Source organism: Lipotes vexillifer, unplaced genomic scaffold (genome assembly GCF_000442215.2).
Source record: "Lipotes vexillifer unplaced genomic scaffold, Lipotes_vexillifer_v1.1 scaffold1704, whole genome shotgun sequence".
In the NCBI taxonomy this organism is placed as follows: Eukaryota; Metazoa; Chordata; class Mammalia; order Artiodactyla; family Lipotidae; genus Lipotes; species Lipotes vexillifer.
The window spans coordinates 303,737-318,896 of record NW_006799933.1 but is presented as its reverse complement, the minus strand read 5'-3'; the positions used below and the strand labels follow the sequence as shown (position 1 = coordinate 318,896).

Genomic DNA, 15,160 nt, shown 5'->3' with positions numbered 1-15,160 from the left:
TTTCCCTACTGCCCTGTAGCATCACCATTATCATATAACAAGTGACCAAGCATGTCACTACATGCTTCTGGACTGCGTTACACAGGTCTATTTGTCTCTCCTTGCACCAGTATCACACTGCTGGATTCCAGTGGCTTTGTAACAAACCATGATGCTCCATAGAGTAGGTCTTACCACTGTGTTCTTCAAGATTGTCTTGGCTATATTTTTTCTTTGTATTTTCAGTGCACATTTCAGAAGCAGTCTGTCAAATTTTACATGCAAAGAAACCTTGTGATCAGTTTGAAAATTTTGAGATCTTTATCTTCCAAACATTGAATAGAATATATCCCTCTATTCATCTCTGTCTTTAATATCGCTCAATAATGTTTTATAGATTTCTGTGTAGAGGTCACACGCATCCTTCTGCAGATTCTTTTTTTAAGTTATTTATTTTTGGCTGCGTTGGGTCTTCATTGGTGCGTGCGGGCTTTCTGTAGTTGCGGCGAGCGGCGCGGGCTTCTCATTGTGGTGGCTTCTCTTGTTGTGGAGCATGGGTTCTAGGCACGTGGGCTTCAGTAGTTGTGACTTGCGGGCTCTAGAGTGCAGGCTCAGTAGTTGTGGTGCATGGGCTTAGTTGCTCCACGGCATGTGGGATCTTCCTGGACCAGGGCTCAAACCCTTGTCCCCTGCATTGGCAGGCGGATTCTCCACCACTGCGCCACCAGGGAAGTTCCCCTCCTGCAGATTTATTCTCAAGCATTTGATTTTTTAATGCAATTGTAAATGCCACATTTGAAATTTTATTATTTGTTGTTTATGTATTAAAACTGTTCTCATTTTTATATCCAACAATTTTTATAAAACTCACATTAATTTTAGTAATTTATAAATCTTATATTTTATGCATATAGTATTATATCAGCTGCAAATAATAACAGATGGATTTCTAGGTAGCCATTAAATTAATCTACTTTCTGTCTCTAAGAGATTTGCCTTTTCTGGACATTTCATATTAATAGGGTTATACAATATGTGGTTTTTTGTGACTGGCTTTTTTCACTTAGCTTGATGTTTTCAATGTTCGTCCATGTTATAGCATGTGTAAGTACTTCATTCCTTTCTATGGCTGAATAGTATTCCATTCTGTGGACAAACCACATATACCGGTTGATGGACATTTATGTTATTTCCATTTTTTTTTTTTTTTTTTTTTGTGGTACGCAGGCCTCTCACTGTTGTGGCCTCTCCCGTTGAAGAGCACAGGCTCCGGATGTGCAGGCTCAGCGGCTATGGCTCACGGACCCAGCCGCTCCGCGGCATGGGGGATCTTCCCGGTCCGCGGCACAAACCCGTGTCCCCTGCATCGGCAGGCAGACTCTCAACCACTGCGCCACCAGGGAAGCCCCTAAACATTTTGTGTACAAGTTTTTGTGTGCACATATATTTTCATTTATCTTGGGTCTTCTTTTTCTTGATCAGTCTTGCTAAGGGGTATTGAAATTATTCTTTTTAAGAACTTGGTTTTGTCTTTGATCCACTCAATATATATTCAAGTTCTCTCTATCATTTCTATTTCCTTTCTTTTACATTCTTTAAGTTTAATTTTCTTTAGATGGAAATTTAGGTCATTGATTTTCAATCTTCTTTTCTCATATATGCATTTTAGTCTTTAAACTTCCCTCTATGCCCAGCTTCATCTACATCCGAAAGGTTTTGGTATGTCGTTGTGAGTTCTTCTTTGATCCAGTGTTTATTTAGAAATATATTGTTTGCTTTTCAACAATATGAAGGTGTTTTTTAAGTTATCTTTTTATTAATGATCTCTAGAGTATTATGGTCAGTGAAGATCTATTTAAGATTTTAATTATTTGAAATATATTCATTTGCTTTACTGATTAGTGTATGTCAATTTGGATATTCTTTGTGCATTTGAAAAGAATGGGTATTCTGCAGATGTTGTGTGCAATGCTTATTATTTGTGAATTAGTAAAGTTTGTTGAGCATGTTGTTCAAATCTTCTATAGCTAGATTTTTCCTCCCTGTGTTCATTCTGTTGATTACTAGGAGCTGTCAGTTTTTGTTTTATGCTCTGTGTGGTTTGAGTTTATATTACTAGGTGCGTAGACATTTAGCACTGCTGTATCTTCCTGACTTAACATCTGGACTTGTATGATATCACACCAGTTTTCTTATGGTTAGTGCTTACCCGGGCCATCTTTTCTCATCCTTTCACATCCAATATTTCTGTATCCCTGTATTAAGTGATGTTCCTTACAACATATAATTGCTTTAAAAATCATCTGTTCCAACCACAGGATTTTACAGATGAGGACTACTGCAGTCTGGAAAATTGAAGTGACTGGACCTATGAGTGTCACACAAACACTTAATGATAATACTCTGAGTAAAGAACGCTCTGATGAATCCCATCTTCTATTCTTCCCACCATGTCATGCATATTCCAGTAAAACTGATTTTCTTAGGAAAGTTAATCTATTAATCCAATTTATAATTCAATATAATTTAATTCTCTGAAATATTTGTTATCATTTTAGTCATTTTTTTAAAGGAGAAAAACATTTGTTGATTTACACTATTTAAAAATAAACATTTTCGGGCAGAAATTGTGACACAGATGTAGAGAACAAACGTATGGACACCAAGGGGGGAAAGCGGTGGGGGGTGGTGGTGGTGTGATGAATTGGGCAATTGGGATTGACATGTATACACTGATGAAAAATAATAATAATAAAAATAAACTGTTTTCCCTCTTCTATAATAATTTATTCACCTATCTGCTTTTGTAACTGTTTTTGTTGTTGTTGTTGCAGAATGCATACATTCTGTACTACTTGGCTATTGTGGGTCATTCTATATCGATGTTCACCCTGGTGATTTCCCTGGCGATTTTCGTGCTTGTTAGGTAAGTACACCTATAGCATCTGCCTTTTATTTTCTTCTCTTAGGTACTAAAATAAATGGTATACTCTGCAAGAGTGTTGGGCAGGGGGAAGTCTGCTGATTACAAGACATGTAACACTGGGAGTCATGAAGTAGGAAGAACAATGAAATTAATTAAAATATGCTTTTTAACCCTATCATTGAAGAAGATAGGATGGATACATATAATTTTCAAAGGCGATATGCCTCCTTCCCAAAATGAAATAATCCTGTGAGCCCGTAAATACACTGCATTAACATGGTAAAGTTCCACTTACCATGGCTAAGCTTCCATGAAGTATTGAGGAAATAATCCTCCTCCTCCTTTTACACTCACTCTAAAATATGGAGGCCATGGCCACAAGTTCAAACACACCCTGCTTAATTATGAGCTGTACTGTAAGTGGATTGGGCCAGATGAGAAGTGGGGCTGGTAAGGCCATGGTCATGTTCAGCCAGAAAAGGAAGTTTCTTTTGGCCTTGACTAACTCAGCCAGAGTCAAGGAGAACCTCTAGAAGAAGATGGCCTGTTGTCAAGTGTCAGTTTTTTGCCCTTGCACACCTACCATTGTTAACTGAAAGTGTCTTCTAAGAACTGTAAGAAACAAAATTCCAATGAGGGTTTCTATTCTGAGGCTGTGTCCATACAAATGATTGCATTACCTATTGCAAAATGATTAAGTTGATATAGATACTGATTTTACAATAATGGAGAATTTAAAATATTCTATAGTTTTAGGAATGACCACAATGTATGTGAGATAGTAACATATGTTAAATTTGATCCTAAAAACATGTCCTAAATTTAGTGGCATTTTTTTAAATCAAAGCACTGTAGAAGCATGCCTCCTGCCTATTTCCTTCCACTGATACTTTTTTTAGTGATGTTATACAAATGATTAAGAAAAGTTCATAGGCACAGACTACAACTAATTCTCCACACTTAAAATATGTGATATGTAATTAAGTGTATAGTGATTCATATATAAAATAACAATCTTAATTTGACTTTTGTTAAAATATTGCCATGATAATACTAGAAAAAATTAAACCAAGGGGAGAATCACACTTACCACACCCTTAATAAAACTACAATTATTCTTTTCCTTGACCCCCTTTTTTTTTCTTTTTTTTTTTTTTTTTTTTTTTTTTTTTGGGGCATGAACCCATGTCCCCTGCATCGGCAGGCGGACTCTCAACCACTGCGCCACCAGGGAAGCCCTCCTTGACCCTATTTTTAATCTTTGTCTATAACTTACATCATAATTACATACTGTATTATGTCAACATCATCAATTTATGTTGATTAAGCAATATAACTGAATAGAAATTTTTTAACTGGATAGCAAATAATAACAAATAAGCAGAGAGTGAGCTTGTTCCATATTTGGTTTAACAGGAGAAAGACTGATAAAGCAACAAGACAGGAAGGATTAATTATTAGAATAATGTTTTCAATTATAATCAGAATACAGCAGAGTAAACACATAGCATGATTAATCTTTGAATGTCTATTCATTTTTCAACTACACTTGACCACAGAGCAAAAATACATCATCATGGCTCTCATATAACTTTAATTAAAAAGTCTGTCACTAAAAGTCTATTCTTTAAATTTGTAACTCTGCAATTAATAAATGTACACAGGACTTTAAAGATAAAAAAATGTCAAGGGAGATTTCTTAGTTCTTCTCTAGTCATTTAAATAAGTGATGAGGTACGAGAGCCAAATCAGCAAAGAAAGTAAGAACGTTCTTTCAATAATTTCTCTATTAAGCCACTAAAGATGGGTGTTTAAAAGTGTAGCACATAGGCAAAGTGAAATATTTCTCAGTTCCAGTTAGTCCCAAAACAAAATTAATCTGGTAAAATCCTTGGGAGTGGGGGCATACTATCTAGGAAGCACAGATTTTTGCCCTTACTGTCTCTCTGTTTCAGGAACCTTCCAAACAGTAACTTAAGTCTTGGGAGGAAAAACATATCTTATTGAGGTAGAACTGAATATAACAATGGGAAGACACAAAGTGAAACAGGTGGTTCTCTAGGGTGCACACAGTAAAAGGTGACTAGGGTACAAAAAACACACATGCTGAGATGCTAAATATTCAAATCCAGAAGCAGTCATGTCTGATTTTTATACCTGTTCTTAATCTTACCTTAAATCTGCCCAAACTAAAACTATCAATGCCATCTGTTTTTCTTAAAGTGTTTCTAATTTGTCACATTTTTTCTTACATTTGGATTTCAGAAATATTCAAAGTGACTGTGAAAATAAAAATAAAATAACTGATCTATGACTGCATTTTATCTTTTAATTAGAAATATTTCCCAGGTGTTTTTCAAACACTCAACATCACCCTTGTGATGTTTACTGCACATTACAAGGGGAGGTTTTACAATTTATGTACTTAAATGGCATCATCTGTGTGAAACCTGAGCAAGCAATAATCATCACTCCCTTGCTTAATTCTGCACGCCCAGGGTTGAGTTATTTTGCAAAATCCAAATAATCAGTTTCATAAAACGTTCATGAAACCAAAATGAGAAGTTACACTCAGCTCTGCTTCTGAGACCTAATGCCTCATTCATAATCATCCCATTGAAATCTCACTCTAAAATCCTAACATGTGCCTTCTAGGGTCTATAAAAAGGAATAACCCTGCAGGTGTCCTTCTCAAACCAGCAGGCCAGGAAGGCCTGCAGAGAAGTTACTGAATATATGGGAGGCTGTAGAACTGCCAATACTTTGCTAAAAATCCTGGGGTATTATTCAGAATGAGATCATTAAGGCATGCCGCTAATCTTAATGTGATTTTACTGTGAGCGTTCAGGAGCAGATAAAAGGCAGGACTGTGTAACCTGAAACAAATAAGAATCATGCTCCCTGTGCTATTGGAAAATGATTGTAGAAATGTATATAAAGTCTTAGTTACTTTAAAAGAATAAAATTGAACTTCTAGGCCCTCTTCAAGATAAAGGAAATTTTTTTCAGTGATTTAAATCATAGAAAAGGCGATACTGAAGATCTTAACTGTACAAAGTGGCAGAGTTAAAATAATATTCAGGATGATATACAGGTTACTTCTGATCCACCAATTAAAGGTTGAAAACAGCCTTTTTAGGATATTTGGTTTAGGACCTATACTGGGAAAAATAGTTAGGAGTAATACCATGGAGAGGAATTAAATAGAACCATCAAATTAAGACTCCTCACGACTAGATGCCAAGAGTTAAATGTCAATAAGAGGGTTAAAATAAAAATACCTTTAGAGAAGACTGGCTTGAGAAAGTCACAAAAGTGGACATTTGTGTTTGTTTCCTGCCATTTTAAGCAAGTTTGCAATAAATTCACTTATCTCATCTGTTCCATGTACAATTTATCAATTTACATTTCTGCATAATAATTCTAAATACTAAAATATCTCCCTGTTTTTTCTTAAGGAAGGTCCAATAATAGAACATTCATTAACATCCATTTTGACTACTTGGTACCAAAGTACTACTTGCTGATTAAATATTGTGAATATCAATTACTCTTGCCTGAAAGTTAACAGATATATATGCTGAAAGAGAAGTGTGTTCATTGCATTACATTCTCTACATTACATTGACCACGTTGGCCAAAAAAAAAAGTTTTCCACTGGGACCTCTAAAAGGAATATTGATTACTCAGTATTCCCTATTATTCTGTTTCACATCTTTATAGAGGATGGATAGATAACTATGTTATATAGTATCCTATTGTACATCTCTGGCTGCCTTCCTGTTCCTCCAGAGAAACCATTAAATCAATGGCAGCAAAAACAGCCTCCTTTCTCCCAACCCACCCTTGACATGGCAGGACACCAAAGGTAACTGTTGGTCATCTCTTGGCACATGTTCACTCATAGAACAGTAGTAATAGGAACAGAAGCAAGAGTTATGATTGAAAGGGAGTTCCTTAAGGATAAAGATTTTGTGCTAAATCCAAAGATATAAAGTCCTTGTCAGATAGGAAAGATGTATAACATACTGTTCTGAATTTTTCTAGGAGTTTTCATGCAATCCATTTCACATTCTCTCCTTCCCTCACTCCTCTTGTCCATCATGAACAAGGTATGATACCTAAGTAAAGGAAAACTTAAAATTGTGCCTTGTCCTGTGATATCAAGCTGATCTATACAATCTGCAAGACTTAAGGCAAATATTAAGCACCTTCTCATACAACTTCAAGATCCTGCAAGCACACATAAACACACATAGGATACCAATAACTTGAAACAAAGTTCTCAATGTGAAAAATTTACACCAGGTAAATTAAAATCATAAATATGACATTTAGCTTTAACTTTAAAGTGTGACATCTTGAGATTCATATGAAAGTAAATCGTTATCTCATCCTCACATGTGAATAATACCTTGACTGGGCCAAGATAGGAGTAGATTATATTGTCTTATCCTCCCACTCTTGGAGAATCTATAATACTCATAGTTCCCTGTCACTCAGAGTAAGCAACGTCCTGTCCATCTAAATACCTGTGTTTTTTTTTCTTTTTTTAATCGAGAGGAATAAAGTAGAGCTAACATCTGGTTCATGCCATTTCTACCAAAGACATTTCAGGTCTGACAGGAAAATGTCTGCTTCTCTCATGTTCATTCAGGCAACAGGATGTTTGTATTGAGAACAATGAAACACATAATTTCTTAAGTTCAGTTAATCCTCTTCAGCATCCTATACCTCTTTCAGAACATTTATTATAATAGTAAATAATTATGTAATATATAAGGTCCCTAAAGGCAGAAGCTGTCTGTTTTGTTCACCCATATATCCCTAGCATCTACAAGAAGGTTTGAATTGGAGTTGGATACACAGTAATATGTGTTGGATTATTGAAAGAATTTTAATAAATTTAAAGTACCTTTAACTCGCTTCAAAAAGCTGAGTGTAAATGTCATCAAGTAAGTGTAGTAAAATTTTTAAAACTCAATAAGGAGAAATTATATTGAAATCGTCAAGAAACAGAGACTCATATATTAGTCATATTCTTCCTTTGGAACCTAACAGCTTATCCAGCTTTAAACCATCACCTTCTCATTGTGTACATAACACAGTACTGTATATAGGTTTTACGTAATGTTGAACAACAGGATAATGTCCGATATTAGTTAAGAATCTGGCAAATGTTCAGTATGATACAAAGTATGAAATATGAGATCATCTAGTATTTAATGTAATTCTCTGTACTGGAAAAACTGTTTAGTGGTCACAGCTCAAAGAAAATTGCTATTATATAAAGATGTTTAATGCAAAAAAAGAGTATTAAGCCCTACTGTGTGTCAGAAGCTGTCCTAGGTACACAAAACAAATTCCTTTAGCATTTCCATTCTAGTAAGAGAAAATAACAGGCAGTAAACAAATATACGATATGTCAGGAGGCAGTAAGTGTTAAGAAGAAAAAAAAAACAGGGATACAAGGACCCAAGAGTAAGCTGGAGGTGGAGGAAGTATATTTTATTTAGGGCAGTTCTGGTTTACACAGGAGACTGAACATTAACCAGTTCTGTAAGCTAATGTCCATTGACAGATTATTGAACTCTACCCAATCCAAAGAAAATCAGGCATGAGAATAACAATGCTGAATGATGCATTCATCCATACTCCTTAGTTATGCATAATGTCAACTGTCGTTGGTTTAAGCTAGGCTGAATCCAATAATGAGAACACAGATATTTGCCTCCCAGTGAGAAGAATTATAAAATGCTATTACGACTGTACGAAAAATGGCAGGTCAGAGGTTTAACAGTTACTTATGGGAAGAGTTTATGCAGTATAAATGGGCATGATGTATAAACATTAGTTTGAATATCCTATTTCACTTCTCTTTTTTTGTGTGTGTGGTACACGGGCCTCTCACTGCTGTGGCCTCTTGGGCCTCTCACTGCTGTGGCCTCTCCCGTTGCGGAGCACAGGCTCCGGACGCGCAGGCTCAGCAGCCATGGCTCACGGGCCCAGCCGCTCCGCGGCACGTGGGATCTTCCCGGCCTGGGGCACGAACCCTTGTCCCCTGCATCAGCAGGCGGACTCCCAACCACTGCGCCACCAGGGAAGCCCCCTGCATCCTACTTTTTATAGTACTGTTAAAAAACCAACTAGGTTCAGTTTATATAACAAAATTTTCTGCTGCTACATAAAGTAGCACATGGTAGTGTGTGTGAGAAAGAGAGAGAGGGAGAGAAAGTTCTCTAAACCCCATCTTTACCATTGGCTGCCTCCTGCATTCTACCCCTGCTCAACAAGTTGAGGATTTTAAAATATTCTGTATTAACTATTTACTAATACTTGTGCTTCCTGAAGAGTTGAAAAAGGTAGCTACAATAATTAAAATATGCTCTAACAGTTGCCCTTATTGCTTAAAGTTACTTTTTACTACAGATAATTGACAACTCATTTTTCCTTTGATTTGAAAATATAGGAAAGCATTTTCATGATTCATTTTTCCCCAGAATTTTCTTGTCAAAATGCCTGGGATTCTAGCTTTATTCCATGAAGATTTTTTAGGAGTAGTTACTATGATCACTCATTGGAATCATTAACTGAATGTTAACGTTAAATTTCTCACATTAGGCTAAATATTTTTTGACTGGATCAAATATGGTAAACACGAGATTTTAATTCATCTAGGATAATCCAATTTTGTTATAGCCGTCCTGTAGGCTGTCTACATTTGCATCAAAAAGTGAAATAGGGGGCTTCCCTGGTGGTGCAGTGGTTGAGAGTCCGCCTGCCGATGCAGGGGACACGGGTTCATGCCCCGGTCCGGGAGGATCCCACATGCCGCGGAGCGGCTGGGCCCGTGAGCCATGGCCGCTGAGCCTGCGCGTCCGGAGCCTGTGCTCCGCAACGGGAGAGGCCACAGCAGTGAGAGGCCCAAGAGGCCACAGCAGTGAGAGGCCCGTGTACCACACACACAAAAAAAGAGAAGTGAAATAGGATATTCAAACTAATGTTTATTTAGATGAACATTCACACAAGTACAAATTTATGAGGTGGAGGAGAGAGGAATGAAAAATGCAGCAAACCATTTAGTACGCCAGAGGTAGGACATGGCTGTTCCAACAAGCAGTGCACTTGGATAGGTCCCAGGTCCAAACCACACTGTGCCTCAGCATGAGATCAGGTTTGAGACTAGTTAGAATTCTCTGCCTGTGTCTGAGCTCCACCATCAGGAGGACATGGAAAGAAGGAGCCATAGGATTGATTTCCAGTTGGAATACACGAAATAAGAAGGTATTAAAAGAAATGGTGAAAGAAAAGGATGATAGGAGACTTGATAAAATCTGTGTATGTGATGGGCCAAGGACATGGATTCAATCAGGCTGTCAGTCAGCCTTGTTTCTGACTTCAGGCTCTGTTATCCCATTGGCCACTCAATTTCTGCCGGGTTACATCAATGGAGAGCCGACGTTTCATCTGAAGCACAATTCCAAACCCTAATAGTTTCTCTTGTAAAAGTCCTTCTCTTAATTAATTTTATGACATTTGTTATAATTGAAAGTGATTTTTATCACTCACTCTTTTAGTTATTGTAGGAAGTCACCCTGAGGACTGAAAACTATGAGCTACCAGAAAACTGTCTGTAAAAATCAGGCAGAAAGGTAGTAATGAGTCTTAAAGATGAAAACAGCTTCACTTATTTCTATATGTTCTTTCCTCTGTTGCTAAAGAAAATATTAAAAATATTTACAAAGTGGGTTTTTTTTTTCCAGGTACGTCAACATTTTGCCACTGGTTAATGCTTTCTGTTACTTTTTCCTTCCAGGAGCCTTAAGTGCCAAAGGGTGACTCTGCACAAGAACATGTTTCTGACTTACGTTCTGAATTCTATCATTATCATCATCCACCTGGTTGAAGTTGTGCCCAACGGAGAGCTCGTGAAAAGGGATCCGGTAAGCACTACATGATTTGTTTTTAATTTTATTTTCAAGGATATGGTAAGTATAAATAGTGAACATGGTGTCATTGTCTTACTTAAGCAGCTGTTTACATATATAATAATATTTTACAGTTGAGTTTTGCATTTAACAAGGCACATCATTCCTGTGTAATTATTGGAAGTAATGGTTATATGCTATAGTAAAGGGCTGGGAATAATAAAGTTATAGCCCAATAAGGATCATACCGTAAATAATGAATTTTCATGACTAATCAATAATTTATTAACATCTATGGGAAGTTCACTGAGCACATATACTAGGTGTACTAAAGCAGTGCTTTGCAGTGGCCCCAGTGTGTCACTAATGGGTTACAGGTGTGCATAGGTATTAATCCCTCAGCATTCTGGTGCCGAGCTGGTCTTGGGCCAGTCACTTCAGCTGCAAGTAGCTATGCATTTACTCTAGTGATTCATATAAATTTTATCATGTTCTATGTTTGCATGACTTAGAAAAAAGATTTAAATGTCCCTAGTTCAGGCACTGTCATCTCCCAGTCTCTGCTAATGGCCCCCATTAACTGAGCTCAACCAGAAACCAGAGGGCGAGGAAGCCCTGAAGGAGATGTGCAGAGCAATTTCTCCAGGCCCAGGAGCTGGGTAGAGAGTGCATTTGAAAGCACAAACAGAAGTTATCCAGCACACAATGAATGGCCAAGGGATATTTTCATTTTTGTTTCTCTGCTTAACTGTGTTATGCAAGCATCTGTAGATAGCCTCATCTTTCAAAACTGGCATTTGACAGCTCTGCCAACCCAATGACAAAAATGCGTGAAATCTGCCCAGAGCGTGCATCCTGCGTGACAGCGGCATGGCATGGGAAAGCAGCTTAATTTGGCTTCTAATGGATCCACAGTGCTAATAATTTTTGCAGTGTGAATACATCCAGAAAGACATTGTGATCCATCTTTTAAAACCATGGCATCTGTTGTTGAGACAGATTCCTGTCTTAGGTGCATAATGGGTTTACCTTGATGAGTTTTCGTCTTTCATGTCAACCGATTTTAATAAAAGTAATCTCATTTCACTTAATCCTCACAAGACCCCAGCGAAGGGTGAATATTCTCCCCATTATTTTTTTTAACATCTTTATTGGAGTATAATTGCTTTAGTGTTAGTTGTGTTAGTTTCTGCTTTATAACAAAGTGAATCAGCTACACATATATCCCCATATCCCCTCCCTCTTGCGTCTCCCTCACACCCTCCCTATGCCACCCCTCTAGGTGGTCACAAAGCACTGAGCTGATCTCCCTGTGCTATGCAGCTGCTTCCCACTAGCTATCTGTTTTACATTTGGTAGTGTATATATGTCCATGCCACTCTCTTACTTCATCCCAGCTTACCCTTCCCCCTCCCCATGTTCCAAGTCCATTCTCTGCATCTGCATCTTTATTCCTGTCCTGCCATCTCCCCATTATTAACTGAGTAAACGGAGGCTCAGTGAAGGCACGTGTCCTATACACCGTGGATAGTTAGACGTAGATAGTTGTCCTACACACCGTGGATAGTTAGATAGATAGATTCACACCCAGACCCGTCCCACGCAGAAGCCCATCCTCTCTCCTCTGTACCACGTGGTGCTCTTGATTATCTTGATTTCTTTCCTTAGGAAGATTGTTCTTAAAGTTATTGGCTCAGCCATTTCAAAGTAATGGTTCTCCATAATTAGACAAGCACACTCCATTTCATTAGGGAAGCTGACTCCCACTAAGATTAAAACAGGTGTAGAAGCCATTAACCAAGAATATCTCAGCAAAATTCAAATTTGGGGCATCCCATTTCCCATTAAATATGAAAACCCTGAGAAAGTTACTATCTGTACAAAGTAGGCCAGGAAATGGCACTTTAGTTATTGAATCATCAGCCCACCAACCTGGGAGCAGAGGTCTTGTAATTCTTGAATAGACTCTCTCCCATCTCTTTTGTGCGGGGTCTCACACCCACATGTTATGCCTCCAGCCCACCCTCTGAATGTAGGGTAATGGGGGCTTTTCATCCATTATGAGATCTTACTAAACCTGTTATCCTCCTGAAATAGTATACATTCAGGACTTTTTCTGAGTTCACTATTAAATTGTAGAAGCCATTTAACCTTATCCATCAAATGAGAGTAATAAAAACTGCTCTTACTTCCAAGGGGTTGTCCCAGAGTCCCAAAGAAGCATAAAGCGTTTAAAAATTCCCAAGAGCGTGATATTGCAAACGATTGCTCACAAGGTTACTGCTAACCCTTGCCCTGTGGCTAGCTCCCTAGGTCTCTGCACATGACTTTCCCAGCCCATCTGTTACTCTATTCGTTTTCTTAGACAGGTAAGTTATCGTTGGCGGATGTTTTCACTTTCATAGGTACTTTAGGGACAGACATCCCTAGGTACTCTGGCAGTCACAGCACACAGGCTGCCTCCTAGCCACCAAGCAGCCAGCTCGGCTCTGTCTTCCAGCTCCCCTGTTGCCTCAAAACCTTTAATAAAGCCTGTAAGCAGGTATCTAGGGACCTGGCTTAGCCACAAAGCAGCTGATTCCCTGGGAGAATGTGAGCATAGGGGAGTCAGAGAAATTAATAGGAAGCTTTCTTCTGGATATGGAGATGGGAGGGTGGCTCTCTCACATTAGGCATTCTCAAAGTGACATAAGTTTGAAAAACTGAAAAGAAGTTTATCTTTATGGCATGACTAACACCGGGTTCTCCTAATTAATATATTTTTAACCTAACAGACTTGGGTTGTTTTTTTTTTTCTTTTTTTAGCTTTGCAAGAGCAAACTTCCTAGGAAAAAACTATAAAACTCTTGAGAGGTAGAACTTCATCCAATCAATCAAGTGTTTATTGAGTACCCCAAACTAGTCTTCAGGCTGAACTAAATTCATATCATTTGGGGGAAATATCTATTTATGACATTCTCTTCACAATCCCTAGGAATATGCCCAGCCTCACATGGAAACAGTTGCCTACGTCTTGCAACTATATATGTGAGACTCAGTCATTTACCTATTTCAAAGTGTGTGTATGTCTCTTTTTTAGTGGAAAACAAAGGAGCAAAAAGTCTGATTTTGCTCTGTGTGCCTGAGTGAGAAGTCTCCTTTCCTCTGAGATTCAAATGAGAATAAGCCACCAATCACAGCCCACTTACAGTGGAAAACGGGGCGTGTGTGAGCACACTTCGCCCTCTTCCACATTTCCAAATGTCTGTTTTCTTCCACAGGACAAAATTTGGAAACATGTGCCTTTCACCAAATACATATAAATAGCATAGGCTAAAAACCAAAGACCACAACGACAAAAATTAATTGACGTTTGTAAATTGTGAAGCATACAACTGGCCCAAAGGAAAAAAACTAGGACATTTGTTGTTAGTACTTTCTCTATTTGAACAGTCTTTGTTTTCCAGTGAGATTTTGGTACATCTCTTATCTAATCCTCCACATACAACACAGGACTGCTTTCTCTAGGCAGGCGAAATTAGTTCAAGAAAAGGGTAGGAAAGAACTGTCAAGTAGATATATCTTGTATGTTATTCATTATTGAAACTGCTTATTTACTATTTCCAAGAGAGACATAGGTCTTAAACTTTGTATTGTACCTCATCTTGAAAATGCATATTCTGTCATAAATGCTATCATAGAAGTCTAATTTCTTGAGGATATTTTCCTATCCAAAAGACTATTAAAGTAAATTGCAGTTGGAACTACAAATGCAGGCATTAAGAATAAAGGAATTTTCCCTGTTGTTATATATTTGAATACCTAGGGGATAAACAAGAACTAGGAAAGGTTTAACCAGGTTTAACTAGAAAAGCCCCATCTTTCCCAGCAATAAAATTCCCCACCTTTAAAAAGAGAAAATAACATCCAAATATTGAGTCATGTCATCAATGTATTACTAAGTCATGTGCAAAATCAGATATTTTAAATTACTCTAAATAAATTATATGAAATGCTGCATTTTTCTTGAAAAACTGACATTCCAGATAACACTAAGGTCCTCCCTAGCCAAGAAAAGTGGAGATAATAAAGAAAAACCCAAGAAAGAAGAGACAGACAAAAAAAATTAGCAGAAGAAATTTTTGAAAAAGGGAAGATATTAGACATTTTCAGTCTACAAATATTTACTGAAATTGCAATTAACATGAAACACATAACCAAAGTCATAAACTAAAGCACATCCATCAGCACTTCATCTGTCTGTGATTCAAGCATATGTCTCTTTTCTATAAAAAAGAATACATAATTTTCTATATAAAAAAGAATATATAATTTTTTTTTTTTTTTT

The 15,160-nt window shown here is 37.5% G+C and overlaps 1 protein-coding gene across 1 annotated transcript in view; it reads left to right on the top strand.

The window, feature by feature from the left end:
- CALCR (calcitonin receptor) overlaps positions 1-15,160 on the top strand; it is a 148,530-nt gene that overhangs the window by 108,826 nt on the left and 24,544 nt on the right. Inside the window, exons 7-8 of the mRNA XM_007472020.1 lie at positions 2,814-2,905; positions 10,722-10,848. Coding sequence (XP_007472082.1) covers positions 2,814-2,905; positions 10,722-10,848 — 219 coding nt within the window. The remainder of the gene's footprint in view (positions 1-2,813; positions 2,906-10,721; positions 10,849-15,160) is intronic.